General features: G+C 38.2%; 1 protein-coding gene across 2 annotated transcripts in view; it reads left to right on the top strand.

Annotated features, from left to right (window-relative positions):
- YEATS4 (YEATS domain containing 4) overlaps positions 1 to 24,832 on the top strand; it is a 32,471-nt gene that overhangs the window by 5,983 nt on the left and 1,656 nt on the right. The window contains exons 3-7 of one of the 2 annotated variants that reach the window (XM_045829962.1): positions 211 to 277; positions 378 to 472; positions 6,592 to 6,684; positions 6,774 to 6,861; positions 22,046 to 22,684. In XM_045829962.1, the coding sequence (XP_045685918.1) occupies positions 211 to 277; positions 378 to 472; positions 6,592 to 6,684; positions 6,774 to 6,861; positions 22,046 to 22,215 (513 nt within the window). In that variant the 3' untranslated portion in view covers positions 22,216 to 22,684. Of the gene's footprint in view, positions 1 to 210; positions 278 to 377; positions 473 to 6,591; positions 6,685 to 6,773; positions 6,862 to 22,045; positions 22,685 to 24,832 lie in introns of those variants that run through there. The other variant, XM_045829963.1, reaches the window with a different exon arrangement.

Here is a 24,832-nt window from a genome sequence, read left to right as displayed (position 1 = left end):
TATTATGAATTATGAAAGAATTCAGCACAGGCTTCCTTGTTTAAAATAAAAAACAAACCTCCCAGGTATAATTCATGTTTTTTAGAAAATTGGATTCTATAATACTTGAAGGGAAGTGTATTTTATAAAACTAAATATGTATGTTCAGTGCATTTCCCTCTTAGTTTTATATGTTAGATGGCAGAACTAATTAATTCATCTGTATTTTAGGATATGTCAGCATATGTGAAGAAAATTCAATTTAAATTACATGAAAGCTATGGCAATCCTTTAAGAGGTACAGTATAGTTTTTTTATTTATAATATACAAATTTAAAAAGAGGAAATTGCATCAGTAATTTACACTTAATAATTGTTTTATTCTTTCTCTTTTTCAGTTGTTACTAAGCCTCCATATGAAATTACTGAAACAGGATGGGGTGAATTTGAAATAATCATCAAAATATTTTTCATTGATCCTAATGAAAGACCTGTGAGTAATGGTAATCTTTGTAAATATAAAATAGGTTTTTTAGTAATTGTGAAAATGTAACAATACTTAATGAACAGGTGATTATATGTTGACATTTTTATTTATTATATGTTGACACTTATAGTATGGTGTATCTTGCCATGAGTTAAGATTTTTCATTTTTAAATGATATGCATTCCAAAATTTGTATTTTTTGATATAGAAATAAGGATTACAGTGTGAACATGTATTAGAAATGAACCATGAAAGTTATATGATTACAGCAAAAAATTTAAATTCATTAGTATCATTTGGTTATTAGTAATAAACAGATTGAGGCCATATGCTGTCTGAAATGGGAGTATCCAGTTTTTTATAGTTAAAAGCCCTAAAAGCAGTCTTTCTGCTTTTTCAAGCTGCCATCAGTACTAGCAGCTTTACTTTATATCTTATTCATGAGTCCTTATTGTAATCACTGACTTTTTCATCTTTTGATCTCTTATTATCAGATTATTGCTTGACATTATAAAAAGTCCCTCAAAGCTTTCACTTTTGATTCCTTAGCAACTCTGTGAGGTTGGAGATATCCTCATTTTAGGTATGAGAATACTAAGGCTCAGAGTTCAAGTCACAGGCTCAAAAACACAGTTAGTGGTGGCAGAGCTAGTTTTGAACCCAAGTATTTGCATTTAGACCTTACACTTTCTTTTGACTAAAACCAGTATGCCTCTTTCATTTTTAACCCATAGAGTCAGAACTCAGTTAACGGCTCTCTCATTTCTCATTGGTGTGCCTGGTGTTTAATTTGTTTCAGGCCTTTACCACTCATCACCATTAATTTTCATCTTGATAGAGTCAATCTCATTCCTTTAGCACCAGACATTTACACTTCAGTTATCAGATTACATTTTTAAAACTGTATGTACTTTTAAAGGACTTGACTATCACCTGGGCAAGGGGTTCAGAGACCTAGTTTCTAACTGGCTGCATCAGACGTACCTGAGGTATTTTTTTAAAAATTCAGACTGATAGGCCTAATCCTCTGGAGTGTCTGATTCAGTAGGTTTGGAGAGGGGCCAGCACCCCAAGTCATTTTAATTCATGGTAAGATTTAGAACCCAGTGATGTAGGCCATACTGTGAACTAGGTAGGACTTCCGATAGGCCATCTCTCAAATAAGAATCTCTGGATTTGTCAACTTCAGTACAGAGAATATTGACTTCTCTCATTAAGTGAAACATCCTGTTCAGGTTTGAGGTAGTTTTAGTTTTAAGAAAGCTCTACTTTTTATTGATAACTATACATTAGTTTTATTTTCTCCCAAATAAAATATCTGTAGCTCATTTAAATATTTTCTATGTGATAAATGTTCCGAATCTCCTACCATTCTTTCTTCTTACTGTCTTTCTAGAGTACTGTCACATCCTTTACATTTGTTTGGCAAGAAATTCTTAAATATTTGTTATTTGTGAGATTGTTCAAATATCTTGACACAAAGTTGAATCCTTAATGAAAATAATCTGCAAGGGAGAAGAGAGCACAGAATTTAGCAGATACCATATTTTGCTGTGTATAATGCTCACTTTTTTGCCCAAATTTTTGAGGGAAAAATAGGGATGTGCATTATACATGGGTAGTACTAATTCTGTATCTATATAAAAGTTTTTAATTCTTTTATTTATGCTTATGTATTAAAAATGTAACTCTAGAAAGCAATAACAGTATCTGTATGCAAAATAATACCCTGGAATACAATAATCAGTTTTCTTTCTAAATACAAAAATAAATTGAATTGAAAATTAAAATGAAAGATTTTTTTTCCCAAAACATGGGTGTGCATTATACATGGGAGCACATTATACACAGCAAAATATGGTATTGAGAGAGAAGGTACAGTTACAAGAGCTCTTTTTAACTTTGTAGGATTGCTTTGAATTGATTTTTATTTTGAGAACATGTGGCCTTATCTATCTCTTCATTTGTTGTCCCCTCCTATCCCAGTTGGGAAGTACATTTCTGAAAGAAGTCTTTATATCATGTAATTTCAGTATGAGCTGCCTCAAAGTCCATTCTTGGAAGAGTAAGGCAACATGATTTTTTACACTTCTGCAGTGATTAATTTTTTTAAAGATTTTATTTATTTATTTTTAGACAGAGGGGAAGGGAGGGAGAAAGAGAGGGAGAAAAACAACAATGTGTGGTTGCCTCTTGTGCGCCCCCCACTGGGGACCTGGCCCGAAACCCAGGTATGTGCCCTAGACTGGGATTTGAACTAGCAACCCTTTGATTCGCAGGCCAGCACTCAACCACTGAGCCACACCAGCCCGGGCTGCAGTGATTAATTTATTAAATAGGTTTCCATGTAAACCTACATGGGCCTGAATTTTATTCCCCCAAAACTTGTAGTGTTCATTTAGTAAAATGAAACCATTATACTTTTTAATAGTTGGCTCTTACAGAAAATAAGTCATGTGAAGGTTTATTTAAAGTATAAAAGATAGACATGGATAGCTTGTGATTTACTTCTGTTATCCAATAACCTATTATAGGCCAAGCCATTGTAAAAGGAATGGTTGTTTCTAAAAATGAAATGCTAAAATTAGATTTTTATGCCTAGAAATACTGTTACTAGACAGCCTTGTGCTGTTCCAGAATAGTCAGTGTGATTTTATTGCTTGTCACCTAGAGACATAATTCTGGAGACAGGAGTCTGGTGAAAAGGAAAGGGGTTGTTTATTTAAAGGTTACATAGTTTTGGAATGATGGTAGGTTTCTGCCTCAGGGCCCCACTCCCTTTAAAATACCCGAAGACAAACAGCCCTGCCATACTGCCAGTTCGAGAATGCACCTGAATCCCTTTTCCCACTCTTGAAAGTACTGTCCTTTATGAAATGCAGATAACTGCATCCGGATTATCCAGGTGGCTTGGCAGGTTCCCAGTCTCAGTTCAGCTAGTGCTGCTGCTTTCTGTGTGGGAGAAGTGCAGGGCCTTGGAGCTCAGCCACGACATCTCCAGGGAACCCTTCGGTCGCCTCAGGAACCCAGGCTCTCTGTGGCCAACCAGACTTGCCAGGGGAGGGGAAAGAGAGGATGCATCTTGGCACATTCTATTTTAAAGACTCGGCCCAGAAATCCCTGTGTGATGTAGCACCTGGCTTTTTAACCATGTGTGCTAATATTTGCCATGTTTGCCTCCCCTCTTCTGGCTGACGTTTTGCACAAGGGGACAGAAGTCTTGAACCATGCATGCTCTGTATAAGCTTCCTTCTACTGAGTCATGAGTTACTTGGTTGCTGGCAGCCACACACACAGGCATGGCTGGGCTGGTTGAAGTTGCTTTCATTTTTAGTTGCCTTGGGCAATATTCATTCTCTGGCAACCCTTCTGTTAGAAGGGAGGGCTTCAATCTTCACTTCTGCCTTGGGGTTTTCTCACCACCCCCTGCCTTCTCCCAGGATCTGTCCTGATGGCTCTGTTACACTATCTCTGTAGCAAGTAATAGGCATTTTCATTGCTCTAAGAATCAGCAAACACAGCTCAAAATTGAAGACATCTGTCTTGAAATTTTTCATTGGCTATATCTGCATGAATGCCTCTGGTAGTCTAATAAATTTAGGGGAGGGACAGTTTTATGATGTAGTTTTAAATTTTTCTTAAATTATACAAGCCAAACATGCACATGCCTTTTTTTAATCCTCAGCTCGTGATATGTTCACTGATTCCAGACAGAGGAAGGGAAATAGAGAAACATTGATCCATTGCCTCCTGAACATGCACTGCGAAGGGACCTAACCCACAACCTAGGCATGTGCCCTGACTGGGAATTGAACCTGTGACCTTCAGCTTTATTGGACAATGCTCCAACCAACTGAGCCACACCAGCTAGGGCAAACAGGCACATGATTTTTTTAAAAGTCTTTAAAAATAAAAAGTACAAGTCTTCTGTATTAGTTTCCTAGGGCTGCCATAACAAAGTACCACAAACTGAGTGGCTAGATAACAACATTTTATTCTCACAGTTCTAGAAGCTACAAGTTCAAAATCAAGGTGTTGGAGATGCTCTCTCTAGAGCCACTAGGGGAGGATCCTTTCTTGCCTTTCCTAGTTCCTGGTAGCCCCAGGCATCTCCAGTTTGTGGCAGCATAACTTCATTCTCCATCTTTATTGTCACATGGCCTTTCTCTGTGTCTCCTCTTATGAGGACATTAGTCATATTGGATCAGGGCGCACCCTAAGGACTTCATCTTAATTTGATTACATCTACAAAGGCCCTATTTCCAGGTAAGGTAGCATCCACAGGTACTGAGGGTTAGGATTTCAACATTTTCAGGGACATAATTCAACCCATAACATCCTCGTTTCCCTCATATCTGGCCCTCTTCCCAGGAAAACCATAGTTACTATTTTCTGTTTCTTTAGTTATAATTCCCATGCATCTCATTTATTTAAATCTCTAAATTTGAATTTTTTGATTTTAGGTAGTGCCTGTCAGCTCCTAATGATGACAGGTGACCTTTTTCTTCATTATTTCAGGGTTGTTGGTTTGTTTGTTTTGTTTTGTTTTGTTTTCATTTTACTGAAGGAATTTCTTCAGAAAAGATGCCTGAGAAATAAACTTTCAGAGCCATTACTATCTGAAAATATCTTTATTTTTACTTAATACTTGATTGTTTGGGTGAAAAATTGTAGATTCCACAGGAGGATATGCCCTCTTGTCTTTGAGTGAAGGGAGATGGAAGGAAGGTTAACAGGCTGAGCCAGCCGCAGCATTCTTGATCTCGACACCTGCCAGCTGAGCTTGGAACCTCTCTGGGGCTGCACTGGGAGCGCTGGCTCCCACCTGTGATGCAATTCTCTTCCTTACGTTTTCAGGTTGTGGATTTCTGTGTTCTAGAGTATCCATTGTGTAGTCTCATCTGCTTTCTGCCTGAATTTGTTGAATTATCTGCTTGAAATATGGCCTGTGATTGATGCATGCTCCTTGTAATTATTTTTGATAAGGTTTGGGAAATTTTTTGAGGCCTCTGAATTGGTTTCTCCAACATGAACTCTGATGTTTTTCCAGCTGGGTTTTCTTTTTTTCAAGAAGATTTTCTTTATTTTTAGAGAGATGGGAAGGAAGGGAGAAAGAGAGCGAGAGAAACAACCATGTGTGACAGATACATTGACTGGTTGCCTTTCTCATGCCCCCAACTGGGAACCTGGCCCATAACCCAGGCGTGTGCCCTCACTGGAAATTGAACCAGCAACAGTTGGTTTTCATGCCAGTGCTCAATCCACTGAGCCACACCAGCCAGGGCTGCCAACTGAGCTTTATTTTGCTGAAGCAATCACACATTGTGTTGCAAAACTTTTCCCTTGATATCTTACTGCACCTGTTTTTAAGTATTTTGAAGACATGTTGCTCTTGCCAAAGTGAATTATCTTTGACTTTTTAACATATAATAATCTTATAGATCACAAATTATCTTGCCCTACTGAGCATTTGACAGTATCAAACCTTTTCTCCCATAGTAAATTTGTAAACTTTAATCTTCACAGAAAAACTGTCTCATGATTTAATTTCACTTGTGTTAGTAAAGAATTTGTCTTTTTAAAAAAAGAACTTATGTTTTAGTGATTTCCCACTTTAATTTACATAGCTGTATCTTATGTTATTTTTATATATAGTTACTCTCTAGAAGTGCTTTGTAACAGACTCTTACTTACCTTCTTTAAAACATCCATGTTTAGTTGTCTCTCTACAGACTATGCCCATGCCTTTTCCTACCCACCTCCCCCAGTGCGTTTTCTGTGCATCTCGCTCTTTTCCAAGTTCCAGGGACCCTTTTTTTGCTTTTGTAATTTGTTTCCTAAGCGTTTTTTTCTGAAGCTCACTTTACCCCTGTGTCTTTCTAAATAAACTTTCTCTTATTTTAAAAAGAATTCATGTTTAGATGTGAATGGATGGTGATATCTATAGGAAAATGAAAGTACACAGAGTTTGAGTGATTTGCCACAGAAAATAGTAATTGAGATAAGGTCCTGAATTTGGTATGTTTACTAATTCTAGTCTCTAATTCAGTTACAGAAATGACAGTGTTTCACAGTAATGAAGATAATTGTTGCACAAATGTGTTATGTCTGTTTTAATCTCACAGGTAACCCTATATCATTTATTAAAGCTGTTTCAATCGGACACCAATGCAATGCTGGGGAAAAAGACAGTGGTTTCAGAGTTCTATGATGAAATGGTAAGAAGATTTTATAATGAGAGCTTTAAAAGCATTCTGAATTGTAGAACTTTGAAGTTATTGGGCCTTTTTCCATTATATCCCATTAGATATTTCAAGACCCAACAGCAATGATGCAGCAATTATTAACAACATCTCGTCAGCTAACATTAGGAGCCTATAAGCATGAAACAGAATGTAAGTGCCATGAGTTCATAATTAATACTGAAAAATAATGTGTTATGTGATGACGAAATGATTGATTAGTAAGTTTTAAAAATTTTTTAATGCTATATATACATAAATTTTTCAGGAGTTAAAAAAGTAAGATGTGCATTACTAAAGTACATGTAAGAAGGATATTATAAATTGTTCCCAAAGTAGGCCTACTTTCAAAAAGGGGAAAACTTCTCACAGTCTCTGAAATACTGAAATACTGTTTGTCTTTTATTCTCTAATTATACTTCTGTGTTCTGTGTTCTTGTTTGTTTGTTTTTTTCCAACCTACATCATTTTATATAATTTCAGATTAATACTGAGGTGGAAAATGCCAGAATGCCACATTGATTTCAGTCACAGTACATTTTCCCTCTAACCCAGCAGTGCCCCAGAATACCCTGCACATCACTCCGTGTAGCTGTTGCCCATGTTTGCAGTTGCCACTCAAGATGACAGTTATTTGCCATCCTGTGTTAACATTTATGTCACTGTTCATTTGCCCACAGGACAAGAGGGGACCCCCCCAAAATGAAATTTATTTATTTAAAAAATGGGTATTTATACTTACATGTTTAAACTTCAGTCACCTACAAAGTACTCTCCATTTGATGCAATATGCCTAGCAAGATTTTTCCACTGCTCAGAACAGCTTTGGGACGTGTCAATTTTGATGCCTTTTAATGCTTCTGCTGCGTTTTTGTTTTACCTCTTCCACATCAGCAAAATGTTTCCCTTTGAGAACTTTTTTCTTTCTGGGGAACAAAAATAAAGTTACTCAGGGTGCAATCAGGTGATAGGGAGACGGGGGCCAGGGGGTCATACCATTTTTGGTTAAAAACTGTATATTCAGCATGGTGTGGGCAGGTGCACTTGTAAATCACCCATCATGAAATGGGAAAAGGCACTGAAAGAGTCTCCCAAAAACATCATAGAAGCTGAACATAGCCTCTCACCATAGCACCAGCTGGTACATTGATACCGATTGGTTCCTAGAACACTCACCTAGTGGGGAAAGTCTGTACTACAAGAGGCCTACCCTCCAGAAGATAATTGTTTTGGTTTAGTTTTTTGCATTCCCTCTTACAGGTATTGATTACCAGTTATATGCTGGGCATTGTTCAAGGTTCTAAGGATAGAGCAGTGTCCAAACCAGACAAAAAGGCTTACTCTCATGGAGCTTACATTCTAGTGGGAGGAAGACAGATTTTATAAAGTGTAACTAGCGTAGTGATTGGATGGCATAGAGACAAGTGAAGCAGGGGAGGAAGCACCTTTGGTGGAGATGATGATGAGCAGTTTTTAAATATCAGGTCACAGAAAGCTTCCTGAGGTTGTGGCATTTGAGTGAATACCTAAAGGAGTAAAGAATGTGATCCTTGGAGCTATCTGAGATAAGAATGTTACCTATAGAGGGAGCAGCAAGGGCAAAGGCCTTGAGCTTAGAGTGTGCTGGGCATGCCAGAAATAGCAGGGAGGCCAGAGAGTCTGTAGTAGAGTAAACAAGGGGTCAAGAAGTCAGAGGTGAGACCAGAGAAGTTAATAGGGGACCAGATCATGTGGAAACTTATGGGTAACTGTGAGGACTTTAAGGTGGGTGAAGGACATGTAAAGTCATTTGTGGATTTTGAGCTAAAGATTGAAAATATAGGACTAACATTAAAAGATCAATCAGCCTGGCTTCTGTGTTGAGAATAGACTGTGAAGTAGAAAAGGAAGAAGCAGAGAGGCTGTTAGATAACCTAGATGAGATAGGATGGTGGGTGGTACCAGAGTGATAGCAGTATACAGTGGTGAGAAAGGGTCAGATTCTGGATCTATTTTGAAGATAGATACAATAGGATTTGCTGATGGTTTGAATAAAAACATGTAAGAGAAGATCAGCCAAGAATGACTCTTAAGGTTTTGGGCCTAAGAAACCAAAAAATTGTCATTGCTTTCTATAGGGATGGGGTAAGTCTGGGAGGAGCAGGCTTTGGGGGAAGATTAGTTAATATAGTTTTGGACATGTTGGATATAGGATGCCTCTAAGACATCTAAGTGGTTACATTGAGAAGGCAACTGCACCCAAAAGTCTGGTATTCAAGGAGAGGCTGAAGATAAAAATTTAGAAATTAATAAATAGATGGATTTATAAATTGTGAGACCCGGTGATATCATCAAAGGAGTGAGTAAAATAGAAAAGAGGTCCAAGAACTGAGCCATGATCACTGCAACAGTTAGAGATTTAAGGGGATGATTAGCAAAGGAAATTTAAAAAAGCAGTGAGTATGGAGGAAGAAAAACTGGGTGCCTGTAATGTCCTAAAGCCAAGTGTAGAAAGTGTATCAAGAAATAATGAGCCATGTCCAATACTGCTGATAGGTCAAGTTAGATGAGGGCCAAGAAAGAAATGGACTATAGCAAGGTAGAAGTCCTTGATTACCTTAATAGGACCAGATGAAGGACAGAAGACAATTGAAGTGGATCAAGAGAGAAACTGGAGATACTTGCAGTGGTAGCAGAAGCAGGATATAGGGTGAGGGCAGTGTTTTCAGGGGAATTAAATCAGTATATTTGTGGGCTGAAAGAAGTGATCCAGTAAAAGAACAGGTGGGGGACGAGTATAGGGGAGAAAGCGGTTGCTATTTAACCACTATTTGTTATAGTAGTCTTACCTTTTTATGAAACCTATGACTGGAAGTTAAAAGATTTGAATTCTAATTTTAATTTTTCCACTTGATACTCATTTAAGATTTAAAATCATATTTAAAATTTTTATGCTTCACTTGCTGCATTTGCTTACTTTATAATGAACATAAAACAGGTATGTATATGATTACTTTGAAAAGGTAAAAAAGCACCTTATATGCTATTTTTAATAATGTTCTATTGTTTGTGCTGTTAACATTTATCCCAATTTTTACCCTTTCATCCTACTTCCCAGCCCATCTCCTACTTCCGTAGTCCATCCCCACACCATTGTCCATGTCCAGGGGTCCTTCATATACTAATCCCTTTACTTTCTTTTAAACTGTCTCCACCTTTCCCCTCCCCTCTTACAGCTGTCAGTCTATTCTGTGATTCAGTGCCTCTGGTTCTCTTTTGCTCATTAGTTAATTTTGTTCATTAGAGTCCTCTTATAAGTGAGATCATGTGGTATTTGTCTTTCACTGACTGGCTTATTTCACTTAGCATAATAGTTTCCAGTTCCATCTGTGCTGTTGGAAAGGTAGGAATTCCTTATTTTATTCTTCTGCATAGTATTCTACTGTGTAAATGTACCACAGTTTTTAATCCACTCATCTACTGATGGGCACTTAGGCTGTTTCCAACTCTTAGCTATTGTAAATAGCGCTACTTTGAATATAGGGGGTGCATAACTTTTTTTGAATTAATGTTTCGGGCATCTTAGGGTATAATCCCAGCAGTGGAATTGCTGAGTCAAAAGGTAGCCCCATTTTTTATTTTTTGAGGAAATTCCATACTGTTTTCCACAGTGGCTGCACCAGTCTGCATTCCCACGAACAGTGCACTAGGGTTCCCTTTTCTCCACATCCTCACCAGCACTTGTTTGTTGATTTATTAATGATAGCCATTTTGGCAGGTGTGAAGTAATATCTCATTGTGGTTTTAATTTATGTCTCTCTGATGACTAGTGATGTTGACCATTTTTTTCATATGTCTATGGGCCTCTGTATGTCCTCCTTGAAAAAGTGTCTATTCAGGCCCTTTGCCCATTTTTTAATTGGATTGTCTTCCTGGCGTTGAGTGATATGAGTTCTTGATAGATTTTGGAGATTAAACCTTTGTGCTATGTGTCATTGGCAAATATATTATCCCATATAGTCAGTTCCCTTTTCATTTTGATGATGGTTTCTTTAGCCATGCAGAAGCTTTATAATTTGACGTAGGCCCATTTGTATATTTTTTTCTTCCTTGCCTTAGGAGATATATCAGCAAAATATTGTTATGTGAGATAATCTGAAATTTTACTGCCTTTCTTTTCTGCAAGGATTTTTATGGTATCATGACTTATATTTAAGTCTTTTATCCATTTTGAGTTTATTCGGGTATATGGTGTAAGCTGGTGGTCTAGTTTTATTTTTTGCATATACTAGTCCAATTTTCCCACACTGTTTTTACTCCGTAGTATACGTCTTCCCCCTTTGTCAAATATTAATTGACCATAGAGACATGGGTTGACTTCTGGGCTCTCTGTTCTATTCCATTGATCTATGTGTCTGTTCTTATTCCAGTACCATACTGTTTTAGTTACAGTGGCCTTTAATATAGTTTGATATCAGGTATTGTGGTCCTTCTGAGTTTGTTCTTCTTCCTCAAGTTTGCTGAAGTTATTTGGGGTTTTTTTTTTGGTTCCATATAAATTTTTGGAATTTCTGTTGTAGCAGTTGTTACTTCTTTTTCATTTCTGATTTTATTTATTTGGGTCCTCTCTCTCTCTTTTTTAATGAGTCTGGTTAAAGGTTTGTCAAATTTGTTTATCTTTTCAAAGAACTAGCTCCTGGATTCATTGAACTTTTTTTCATTGTTTTTTTAGTCTATGTTATTTAATTCTGCTCCTGATTTTGATTATTTCCTTCCTTCTACTCACTCTGGGCTTTGTTTATTGTGTTCATCTAGTTCTTTTAGATAATAGGGTTAGGTTGTTTATTTGAGATTTTTCTGTATTGTCTAGGTAGGCTTGTAATGCTATGAACCTCCCTCTCAGGACTGCTTTCGCTGTGTCTCATAGGCTTTGGGTTATTGTGTGTTCATTTTCATTTGTTTTGAGGTACTTTTCGATTTCTTTCTTGATGCCATTGTTAACCCACTCGTTATTTAATAACATGTTATTTAGCTTCCATGTATTTGAATGTTTTTGAGTTTTTTTCTTGAGGTTGGTTTCTAGTTTCAAGCCATTGTGATCTGAGAAGAAGTTTGATATGACTTCACTTTTCTTGAATTTGTTAAGACTTGTTATGTGTGCTACAGTGTGGTTTGTCTTTGAAAATGATCTATGTGCATTTGAGAAGAATGTATATTTTGCATCTTTGGGGTGAAATGTTCTGTAAACATCAATTAAGTCCATTTAGTTTAGAGTATTGTTTAATGCTGCAATAGCCTTTGTTTGGAAGTTCTGTCCATTGTTAACAGTGGAATGTTAAAATCCCTTACAATGACTGTATTACTGTCAATCACTTTCTTAAAGTCCTCCATGATTTTCTTTATATATTTAGGTGCTCCTATGTTGGGTGCATATATGTTTACAAGTGTTATATTCTCTTATTGGATTACTCCCTTAAATATTATGTAGTGACCTTCTTTGTTTCTTGTTATTGCCTTTGTTTTAAAGTCTATTTTGTCTGATACAAGGACTGCTACCCCAGCTTTTTTTGTCATGTCCATTTGCATGGAATATTTTTTCCATCCCTTCAATTTCAACCTGTGTAAATCTTTGTTCTGAGATGGATCTCTTGTAGGCATGTATATGATGATTGTGTTATCTTATCCATTCAGCTACACTCTGTCTTTTGATTGGAACATTTAATCCATTCACATTCAAGGTTATCATTGATAGGTACTTACTCATTGCCATTTTTTCCCTTTTTACCTGTGTTCTTTATTTCATCTTAAAGCATTCCCTTTAGCAGTCTCTTGCAATGCTGGTTTGGTGGAGATGTACTCTTTTAGCCTTTGTCTGGGAGCTCTTTATTGTACTCCCCATTCTAAATGAGAACCTTATTGGATGGACTAGCCTTGGTTGCAAGTCCTTGCTTTTCATTCCTTGGAATATTTCATGCCAGTCCCTTCTGGCCTGTAGTGTTTTTGTTGAGAAATCAGCTGATAGCCTTATCGGAGCTCCCTTGTATGTTACTAGCTGTTTCTCCCTGCTGCCTTTAAGATTCTCTCTTTGTCTTTAAATTTTGCCATTTTAATTGTGATGTGCTTTAGAGTTGGCCTCTTTGAGTTCATCTTGATTGGGACTTCTGTGTTTCCTGAACTTGCATGACTTTTGCTTCATCAAATTAGGGAACTTTTCTCTCATTATTTTTTCAAGCAGATTTTCTGTCCCATGCTCCCTTTCTTCTTCTGGTATCCCTATGATGTGATATTGTTACATTTCATATTGTCCCAAAGCTCCCTTCACTTTCCTCATACTTTTTGAGTTTTTTTCTCATTTCACTGTTCTGACTGGATTTTTTTTCCTACTTTGTCTTCCAACTTGCTGATTCAATCCTCTGCTTCATCTAGCCTGTCTTTAACTCTTCCTAGTGTATTCATTTCAGATATTGTATTCTTCATTTCCACTCATAGTGGTTCGTACTCATAGTTTCTATGTCCCTTTTTATTCTGGTATACTTCCCACCAAGTTCTTTGTAGCTCCCATAAAGTTCCTCATAGTTCTCACTAAGTTCCTTGTGCATCCTTATAACCATTACTTTGAACTCTATATCTGATAAGTTGCTTGCTTCAGTTTCATTTAGCTCTTTTTCTGGGAATTCCTCCTTTCTCTTTGAATGAGGGTTGTGTCTTTGTCTCCCTATTTTAGGTGACTATTTTTGTTTGTTTCTACATATTAGATATGCTTTGACTGCCTGCCTTCATGGGGTGGCTCTCTGTGGTAGGCATCCTGTGGGACTCTATGGTGCATTCTCCTTCATCTCCTGAGTTGGAGGTTTTAGGGATGCCCTTTATGCAGTTTATGTGGGCTTTCCTGTTGCATTTGGTTTTAATTGTTGGCTTCTTTGTTGGTGTGTTCTCCCCTCCAGCTGGCTAAGAGTCTCAACCTCCACCATGTCTTGTATGCTTATGTACAGGTGCTGACAGAACAAAACAACACAACACAGAAAACAAATCTCATACCAGCAAAAATAGCCCCGATAACAAATAGCCCCGATAACATCAAGCAATATCAACAACAAATGAACAAAGATTAGTAAAGGTAGTAATAGAATAAGAATATTATAAGGAAAAAAAAGAATATGAAGTGACTAAAGGAAATAAAAAGATTTTGAGAGGATAGAGGGAGGAGAAATAATAAGAGTAAGGAATAGAATCAAGACTAAGGGAAAAAATTTAAAACTAAAATAAAGGAAAGGAAGAAGATAAAATAAAGTAAGAAAAGGGAAGAGTAAAATATTGGATTTGAAATAAAAAATAGTGAAAAATAGGAACAAAATTGAAGAAAAAGAAAAATGTTAAAAAGCTTTGCAAAAGAAAAAATAACACAAATATTGAAAACGATTGAGGTGGAATTCATCTCGGCAGAGTTGAGTGCTTGCCTGCTGGCTTCTCCTTCTGGATATGGCTCTGGTGTTCTGAAGCTGGTGTAAGCCAATGTCAGGTACTGTCTGTCCCCATCTAGTTCTAGGCAGCCTGTTCGAAACTATAAGCTATCCATAGTCTGTGGCTGTCTCCTTCAGGTTTGGCTGCTTCAGGCTGGTCCTCATAGCTCTTCACTGCTGGCTTTTTATCATCACAAGGTCTAGGGTGAGTCAACTCATGACCGAAAGCACTGTAGGTACCACTTCTCCACCTCTGCCTGTGGTCCTGCCGTTAGTCTAGCTGCTGACCTCTGTTTCTGAGAGGGCTCCTAGTGGAATTGGGAGGATGTGACCCCTGGATTTCCCGTGGAAGGTGCTGTTCAGTCGTCCGGGAAGATGGTGGGCTGTTCACACGTCTGAGTCTGTCTGGGACTATTTCCCTGAACTCAGCAGGTTGAAGCTCCTACTAGGGTAGCAGATGGGCTCTTCAGAGCCCGGAGTTTGGGGCTGATGGCATTCCTAGGCTCTCCTGTTGGAGGTGCCAGTCTGGTTCCCAGGGAAGTATATGGAAAGGCTGAGCCCTAAGGCCAGTCTCTTCACACTCCTGAGTCCACCTATGTTGTTGCAGGTTGGGGGAAAGGAAGCAAGTTGCTGGGTGGGCAAGCAGGATTTCAAAGGCTGTGACAGGTAGGATTCCAGAGGTTGGGCTAGGAGACTGGGGAGAGCAGTTTTCCCACAGCTGGGGTCATTGTTTTTTCTCTGGGAGGGGCTGGCTTTGCTCAAGAAGAATGGCTGCTGTGTTATGGTATAAAAGCCCAGCACCAGGAGCCAGCAGCCACTCCCCACGCCTGTCCCCCAAGCCTCCCACTCCAGACTCCCCTGATATGACTGGATACCGTGATGCCTTCCCTTCCCCTGAGCCAAAGGTGAATGGCCAGGAGCTAGAAACCTATGCGTTGGCCCCTTAGACCAAAAAAAAGTAAAAAGAAAAGGTGGCTTGTCTCCAGCAGGGTCTCTCTGGTGCGCAAAAAGCCCTGTGGCCTTTCACCACTGGATGCTAGGTGGGCGGGTTCCAATACTGGGGCTTCGTGCAGGAACCCTGTCTGATGTCCGTGCTTCACTCGCCTCTAGGGGAAACTCCCTTAGCTGCCACCCACGAAAGCGGTGCTGGCCTCATTGGGGTCCCTGCCCTGTCTACCAGTCATGAGATGTTTCCTGTCTGTCCTTGGTTAAGTATCGCTTCCTCAGGCAGTCCTCAGTTGTTCCTTTCAGATGGGTGTTCCCCTCTTTATTTTTATTTTTAGCTTGGTTCTGGGAGGCAGTGCCAGATAAACTCTCCTGCTCCACTGCCATCTTGCCACTCTAATGTGGTATTTTAATGTTATTGGTTATTTGCTCTCCATAGATCTTGTTTCTCCCGTACCGTAAAATGTGCCCAACTGAGAGAAAATTTCTCTTTTAAAATTCAAATGACCACATTTTTGTGTTTTCAACAAAACTAACAATTCATCTATGTGTAATAGGTAGACACAATGTGTTTTATAAAAATACTTTTCTATAAATGTATTTTTATGTGTTAAAACTTATGTTTGGAGCTATATAACTTTAGGAACTTCTTAGCAGTAAATTGCATGTTTTGTATTTTATTTTTTAACACTATCAAATCAATAAAGAGATAATTCCAAAAGTGGTACTGGTATAGTTGATAAGCTTTTAAGAGCAAAACTTGATTTAGATCATTGCTTCATAGCATTTTCCAAAACAACTTCAAATTTAATTAAAGATAGTTAAATAGTTTTTTTCTTTTTTAAAGTCAGTCAACCTGTCATTTAAAAAATTAGAGAAATGACTGTCGTGGCTAAGGTAGAGTTTTAATATTTGAGATGTTAGAAGAAATTACATTAAAAGAAAGACAAATCTGATTTCATAAAATATATTTAACTTCTGCATTTCAAATGGGCAAAGAAAAATAAATTTGAATGAAATATGGCAAAAGATTAGTATCTTACAAACCCCAAAATGGGCAAATAAAATAAAAAGGAATTTTAAACTTCAGTTGATAAATGGACAAAAGACATGGACAGCTGAAAGAAGAGATCACTAGTAAATAGAATGGGAAAATATTTGCTTATGCTAGTAATCTAAGTTCAATGCAAACCAAATGATGGGTGACCATATGTGTATCCAATTAGCAAAAGGAACCTTTTTAAGAGTTGTTCATAGCAAGGATGTGGTGCACTTTGCATTTTTAGGGAGGTTAAGTTACTTGCCCACAAATGCAGATAATTCCTGGTAGAGGCAGGACTGTATCCCAGGCAGTTCTCAGAATTTAGGCTTTAAAAACTTCATCATATTTTTAGATAAAGTAGTAGTCAGGCTAGAGCTTGCTCATTAGGAAGCATATTAAAAGTTTATAAAGATATTTATACTAGTAACACATGGAAATTTACTTACACACTAATGATCGAGCTTTTAAAAATATAACTGCTTCCATAAGGAATAATTAAAATGAACACTTAATGAGAGCTTATTGTGTACTAGACAAGCACTTAACATTTCTTACCTGTATTCCATAATAACCATAGGAGGTAGATGCACTATTAACACCATGTTGTAGGTATCACAAAGTAGAACCAAGATTTTAAACCCAGAGTCCATACTCTTCTTAACCAACAGGCTGTTCAATCTTTGTGTAAAGCCTTACAATCTGTGCTTCAAACCAGTAAGTTAAATTGGCGCTACACAAATAATTATTATTCATTGGATTGATTTGCTCTGAGCTGAAGCATCATTTGAAAATTTAAAACATTTTTTTATTTATTAAATCTTTTAAAAATACATTTTATTGATTATGCTATTACAGTTGTCCCAATTTCCCCCCTTTGCTCTACTCTGCCTAGTACTCCCATTTGCTCCAGCAATCCCCCACCCTTAGTTCATGTCCATGGGTCATGCATATAAGTTCTCTGGCTTCTCCATTTCCTATGGTGTTCTTAACACCCCTCTCTCTAATTTGTACCTACCAATGTGTACTACTTAATCCCTGCACCTTTTCTCCCTTCCCCCTTCCAGCTGATAACCCTCCAAATGATCTCCCAATCTATGATTCTGTTTCTGTTTTCCTTGTTGGCTTAGTGTGTTTTTTGATTTAATTGTTGATTGTTGTGAATTTATTGTCATTTTAAAATTCTAAGTTTTGATATACTTCTTTTTCTTTTATTTTTCCAACTTCTCCCTTTATTTCCCCTCCGCTCTGCACCCCCCAGTCCTCTAGCATTCCCCCTGCCTTAGTTCCTGTTCATGAGTTGTACATATAAGTTCTTTGTCTTCTGTTTCCTATACCATTGTTAATGTCTCCCCATTTATTTTATGCCTACCAATTATGCTTCTTATTCCCTGCACCTCCCCCCCATTCTTCCCCTCCTCCCCCTCCCCACTGAAAATCCTCCATGTGATATTCATTTCTCTGATTCTCTTCCTGTTCTAGTTGTTTGCTTAGTTTTTGTTTTCCTTGTTTTTTTTATTAGGTTAAGTTGTTGATAGTTGTCAGTTTATTGTCATTTTACTGCTCATAGTTTTTGATCTTCTTCAATTTCTTAGATAAGTCCCTTTAACATTTCATAAAATAAGGGCTTGGTGATGATGAACTCCTTTCACTTGACCTTATCTGAGAAGCACTTTATCTGCCCTTCCATTCTAAATGAAAGCTTTGCTGGGTAGAGTAATCTGGGATATAGGTCCTTGTCTTTCATGACTTTGAATACTTCTTTCCAGCCCCTTCTTGCCTGCAAGGTTTCTTTTGAGAAATCAGCGGATAGGCTTATGGGAACTCCTTTGTAGGTAACTCTCTCCTTTCCTCTTGCTGCTTTTAAGATTTTCTATCTTTAATCTTGGGTAACTTAACGATGATGTGCCTTGTTGTGTTCCTCTTCAGGTCCAGCTTCTTTGGGATTCTCTGGGCTTCCTGGACTTTCTGGAACTCTATTTCCTTTGCCCGATGGGGGAAGTTCTCCTTCATTAACTGTTCAGATAAGTTTTCAATTTGTTGGTCTTGTTCTTGTACTTCTGGTACCCGTGTAATTCTGATATTGGAACATTTAAAGTTGTCCCAGAGGTTCCTACTCCTCTCACCATTTTTTGAACTCTTGTTTCTTCATTTTGTTTCAGTTGGATGTTTATTTCTTCCTTTTGTTCCAAATCATTGATTTGAGTCCTGGTTTCCTTCCTGTCACCGTTGGTTCCCTGAATATTTTGCTTTATTTCACTTTGGGTATCTTTCATTTGTTCTTTCATTTTTTGACCAAGCTCAGTCAGTTCTGTGAGCATTTTGATTACCAGGGCTTTAAACTTTCCATCAGATAGGTTGGCTGTCTCATCATTGCTTAGCTCTCTTTCTGGAGTTTTCCTCTGTTGTTTCATTTGAGCCATATTTCTTTGTCTCAGCTGTGCTTCCTGGACTTATATGTCTATTTCCTTCACCAAATTAAGAAAGTTTCCTTTCACTATTTTTTCAAAGACATTTTTAATTTCTTGCTCTTCCTCTTCTCCTTCTGGCACCCCTAACATTTGGATGTTAGTACATTGGAGATGTCCTAGGGGCTCTTTAGTCTATCCTCATTTGGGAGTTTCTTTTTTCTTGCTGTTCTATTTTTTTTTCTTCCTTATGTTTCAAATCATTGATTTCATCTACTCTAATTTTATTTCCTGTAAATTGTTCTTTATTTCAATTAGTGTATCCTTCATTTCTGCCTGGGTCTTTTTTATGCTGTTGAGGTCCTCACTTAAGTTCCTTATGCATCCTTATAACCAGTGTTTTCAACTCTGCATCTGATAGATTGCTTATCTCCATTTTGTTCAGTTCTTTTTCTGGAGTTTTATTCTCTTATATTTGGGCCATGTTTCTTTGTCTGCTTATCCTGGCAGCCTCCCTGTGTTTGTTTCTATGTATTATGTAGAGCTGCTATGACTCCCTGTCTTGGTAGTGTGGCCTAATGTAGTAGGTGTCCTGTAGGGTTCAGTGGCATAACCTCACTTATCACCCAAGCTGGGTACTTGAGGTGCGCCCTTTGTGTGGGCTGAGTACATCCTTCTCTTGTAGTTGAGCCTTGGTTGCTGATGGGAGGGATTTATCCAGGCCAGTCAGCTGCAAGGAGTGGCTGTAGCCACTGACAACCAATCTATGCCCTTCGTGAGCATCAGCTGCGCAGGGGCCCACTCCACAGAGCAGGACTTATTTCAGCAGGGCTCTGGAGCCCTCTGAGTCCGCTGCTTGAGCATGTTGCTTGTGGAGGTGGTTGGGTGATGGTGCCCCAACATAATCTTTAGCTGTCCACTTTGTGCACAGGCTCTAGAGTCTCCTGGGTGATGCAGGCCAAGGTCAGCTACTGCCTGTGGTCTCTCTGGAGCTACTTAGCATACTATAAAGCGATCTGCAGATGGCTTCCACTTGTGCTGGGCTTGGAGGTGCCCAATCAAGGCCAGGCTTTGAACCAAGCCTGGGGCCCCACTGCTGCTAATGCTGAGCCTGGGGCCACATAGCAAGAGGAGCAAGGCATGCTGAGGCCAGATGCTGCTTCTTTGAGAAAACTTAGAAAAATCTGCAGCATAAGCCTAGACAAGTCATCCATATAGAAAAGCCTCTGGAAACAGCTTGGGTGGGGTGGAGCCTCAGGGAATCACCAGGGCAGGGTAAATAGTGTGAGCCAGGTTGACAGAGTCTCAGATATGGTACCCACCTGCCTGCTGTGTGGCTCTCTGGGGTGAAGGCTCAGAAAAGAAACTGTGGCCTCTGCCTGTAGTTCTGCCTGATATAAAGCTGTCCCCCAGCTCTCACTCTGTTGCCAGCCACTGCAGTTTCTCCCTATATGCCACTGGTGCCTTTTAAGCTGCCCTGGTGCTAGAGCTCAGAGGGAGTGAGTCTAAGTTTGTGTGTGTCCCTTTAAGAGGAACTACTTGAGAATCCAGCATTTTCTTCCAGTGACTCAGTCCTTTCTGGTGTTTAAGCCAGAAGTTATAGGGAGTTAACTTTGCTGGCACTGGAACCCTGGTCTGGGGGGCCTGGGGTGGAGCTAGGACCCCTCACTCCCGAGATATCCCTCCTGATTTTTATCCACCACACGTGGGTGTGGGGCCAGTCTGCTCTGCATCTTTGTCCCTCTTACCAGTCTGGATGGATGTCGTTTCTTCTTTAATTCTGTACTTGTCAGACTTCCATTCAACTCGATTTCTCAAGAAATCAAGTTGAGTGATGGTTCTGAGTGATGGTTGTTTTATAGTTTAGTTGTAATTTTGATGTGGTTGTGTGAGGAGGCGAGCCATGTTTACTTATGCCTCCATCTTGACCAGAAGAGCAACATGAATATTTACATGTTACAAAATATATCACAAAAAGAAAGTAACCAGCAATGAGCAAAATAAGAAAACATTATCACATGTTTTTAATGTGCTAGTTGCTTTACATATACATACCATCTTCCCTTGGTATTCCTTGGGGATTGGTTCCAGTACACCCTGAGGATACAATAATCCTCTGATGCACATGTTCCTTATATAAAATGGTGTAGTATATAATCTCTGCATATTCTCCTGTACACTTTAAATCATCTCTAGATTATTTATAATTCTATTATAAATAATTAAGTGCGGTGTAAATTGGTAAACTGTATTCTTTAGGGAACAAGAGAAAGCCTGTTTGTGTTCAGTGCAGATGTGGTGATCTAGGCTTAACTGCATAGTACATGTTAGCAATAACATTACATTTTCCCCCCAATACTTTTGATCTACAGGCACAGAACTCATGAATACAAGGCCAACTGTATTGCTTAATCTTCATAAATCCTCTGAGAAATACAAAGTTTTAACCATATCACATAGAAAGACAAGATTGAGGGAGACTTAGAGATGTCATTGTTCGGCTAATAAGAGCTGAGGGTGTGTTCGAACTCAAACCTTTCTGATTTCAAAGGGGTTTTATTTTTCTCCTTCACCAAACCTTGCTGCTTCCAATTAGGGGTCATTTTACGCAATACTTAAAGCATAAGTACAACTTTGCTTTTAATGTTCATCAGCAATTACCTGAAATGTCCATAAGGTGGAGATGTTGGGTGAAACTAGGCTTTTCTCTTTGTAAAACAGTGCTACCACTAAGTGGAATATTTAAATAGATGAATTTTATTTTGCAGTAGTGACATTTTCTTTAGCAATTGGTTATATAGCCAGCTAGAATGTTTTAAATGTCATTTAATGTTCCTCTGTCATAATAGTAATTAATACGGCTTTTTATGTACCAGATAGTATTCTGGACACTTTATATAAATGAATTCATTTAAAATCTCCTCAACAAATAATACTGAGGTGTTTGCTATTATAATCTCCATTTTTAAAAATGAGGAAATGAGCACAGAGGTAATTAATAACTTATTCAGAGTGGCACAGCTAATAAATGATAGAGCTGGAATTTAAACATAGACAGTTATTGCTCTCTTTTTTTGAAAAAAGGATACAGGTTTGTTTTACCAGTGTGATTTTGATTAGGTAAGTTTTACCTGTACATAAGCTTAAGAACACCATCTATTTTGTGTTCTCACTAGCTGAATGTCTTTTGGACTGTATGGCTTGTTATTTCCAAATTAACATGTATATGGAGAAAAACAAAGATACTCTGTTATAAAATCCTAATGATGAATTAAAATATTAGTGGCCATAATTTCATTATTAGTTAGAGAAAACATCTGAGATCCTCTCTTGGGAGCTCAGATTTTCTTACCCACACTCCTATGTTTCATGTTATATATCTTAAATTGTCCACATTTCTTCTTGGAAATATTGACCTCAGGAAATGCCTTATTTATTACTCTATGACATATCTTAGGCATTTAATAAAAAAACGAAACAATCCAATAAAAGTATATTTTTTTTAGTTGCAGAGCTTGAAGTGAAAACCAGAGAAAAATTAGAAGCTGCGAAGAAAAAAACAAGCTTTGAAATTGCAGAGCTTAAGGAGAGATTAAAAGCAAGCCGTGAAACTATAAATTGTTTAAAAAATGAAATCAGGAAACTCGAAGAAGATGACCAGACAAAAGAGATATAAACAGTTCTGAAGAGAACGCGACAGGAAGCTAAACTGAAAATAAGGTGGACTTCAGAGGAGGGATGGACTGTAAGCGCCTCCTAGAAGAACTGTGTATGTAGTTGTTGGCACAGGTTTCTCAGCAACGAGGTCAAAGTAGCTGCTGTGCTTTTTAAGCAGTATGTAATGTAAAATATATGTCTAAAATAAACATGGATGCTGTGTAGGCATTTTTATCAACCCATTTTAGGGTAATTCTATGATGTTAAGCACAATTAAAAATTTTTGATTACATTGTATGTATAGCTCCTTTTGACAGGCATCAAAAATGCATTATAAATTATAACTTCCGTTTTCTACTTCCCTGGTAGTTAGAGTTAGTGGTAAGATTAATGTGTATATTTAATTTCTTAACTTCTTAACTTTCTTCATCCTGATTCTCTTGTATCTGAGGTGCCAGTACCCACCCAGTAAATACTCAGTAAATGTAGTTTACTGATCCTGTTCCTGCCTCGTGAGATGGTTCTTGCTTTCCCTTTTCACTTTGATGCACCTGGAACTGTTTCATTACAATTAATGTATCTCCATACTGTCGTGATCACATGTCTGTTACTGGCATCCATTGTAGTATACAGAAACTCTTTGATGGCAAAGATCATATCTTGTATTGTTCTGCCTTGATACTATAGTGTCATTGGTTTTCACATAGAAAAACTTAATCTTTCCTGCATGTTCCAAAAACACATAGGAAACACCTGTGCACCAGCTTCACCCACTACCCCTAATTTGTCTATGTTTCTCAGCCTCTCCTGTTCAAATCCACATGGTGAGCCCTCCACTTTTGGCCTCACCTACTATAATTCAAACACTTAATGTACTTAATGTTTAAGGCCATGTTGGCTGAACCCTCTTGGCAACCTAGGGACAACAGTAGATAGGAAAGTATTTTGGAAACCACGTAACATTAACATAAATTATAAAGGCCCTAAAAATGCAACCATGCCTTTGCGTAATGTAGGGAATCTGTGTTCTCTAGAGTTATAACTAGCCACTCTAGAACTTTAAGACACCTTTCTCTATCTGCAGTGGTGGATTGGTTACTTTTCGCTTGGTCACTTTATTTTTTAAGTTGTGATGTTTAGAAGCATGGCGGCTGTGCAAAGGTCACTGGTCTGAAGTTTCTGCCAGAGGCCCTCTGGGGGTTGGGGATAACACTTCTAATTGTGCTGGCATCGTTCAGCTTTCTTCTCTCTCTTACCCGAGTGCCTGCAGTGTAGGGTCGGGCCTCAGGATGGATCAGAAAAACTACTGGGGAAAGAGTCTCATTCCTGAATCTGCACATCAGTTAGTGAATACAAGAGTTCAAAATCTGTCGTCATGGCTCCAGTCTTACCCTCTGTCAGCTCTTATTTCTGTGTTGGCTTTAATCTAAGTAGGCTCCCGTGATTATGCAGAGAAACTACTTACAACTCAATAATAAAAGGACAACCCAATTTTAAAATGGGCAAAGGATTGAATAGACATTTTTCCAAAGAAATGCAAGTGGCCAATAAACACAGGAGGACATGCTCAACATGATGAATCATTAAAAAAAGGCAAACCAGAATCACAAGATGCTACTTCACACCCATGAGGATGGCCATAATTTTAAAACGATAAATTGGTGAGGATGTGTAGCACTTGGAACCCTCATATGTTGCTGGTGGGAATGTGAAATGGGTACAGCTACTTGGAAAAACAGTTTGGCAATTCCTCAAAAAGCTAAGCTTAGTTACCCTGATGACCCAGCAGTTCCACTTGTAGGTGTGCACCCAAGAAAATGAAAACATTTTTACACAGAAACTTGCACATGAATGTTTATGGCAGGCTTCTGGATAATAAGCAAAAAAGATACAACCCAAGTATCTGTCAACTGATGAATAAATAAAATGTAGGATAGTCATACCGTGGAAATAAGTAGATTCAGCTACAACATGAATGAACCTGGAAAACAAATTTAAGAAGCCAGATGACACAAAAGCCACATTATATGGCTCCATTTATATGAAATGTTCAGAATGAGCAATTCCATGAGAATAAAAAGTTGATGCCAGGGGATGGGGCAAAGGAGATTTCTGTGTGGGGTGGCGAAATGTTCTGGAATTGGTGGAGGTGATTGCACAATCTTGTGAATCTACCAGGAACACTGAGCTGCATATTTTAAAAGTGGTTGTAATACTATTGAATTTTATCTCAAAAGATTTTATATTTTTGGTTGAATTTTATTCTTTAAATATGTTTTTCTATTTTTTCCATTACAATTTATCCCCCTTATTCCCCCCTTCCCCCAGCAATCACAGCACTGCTGTCCATGTCCTTGAGTCCTTTTTCCTTTTTGCTCTATCCCTCCACCCCCTCACCTCCCCGCCACTAGCTCTCATCTGCTCTCCATCTAGGAGTCTGTCCCCATTTTCCTTCTTAGTTCAGTTTGCTCATTAGATTCCACATACGAGTGAAATCAAATGGTATTTCTCTTTCTCTGACTGGCTTATTTCACTTAGCATAATGTTCTCCAGGTCCATTTATACTGTCACAGAGGGTAAAATTTCTTCCTTTTTTCAGTGAAGTAGTAGTCCATTGTATAAATGTTCCATAGTTG

This window comes from Phyllostomus hastatus, unplaced genomic scaffold (assembly GCF_019186645.2).
Source record: "Phyllostomus hastatus isolate PE091 unplaced genomic scaffold, TTU_PhHast_1.1 phas_scaffold_93, whole genome shotgun sequence".
In the NCBI taxonomy this organism is placed as follows: Eukaryota; Metazoa; Chordata; class Mammalia; order Chiroptera; family Phyllostomidae; genus Phyllostomus; species Phyllostomus hastatus.
Note: the sequence above shows the minus strand (reverse complement) of the source record. Positions and strands in the feature narration are given on the sequence as shown.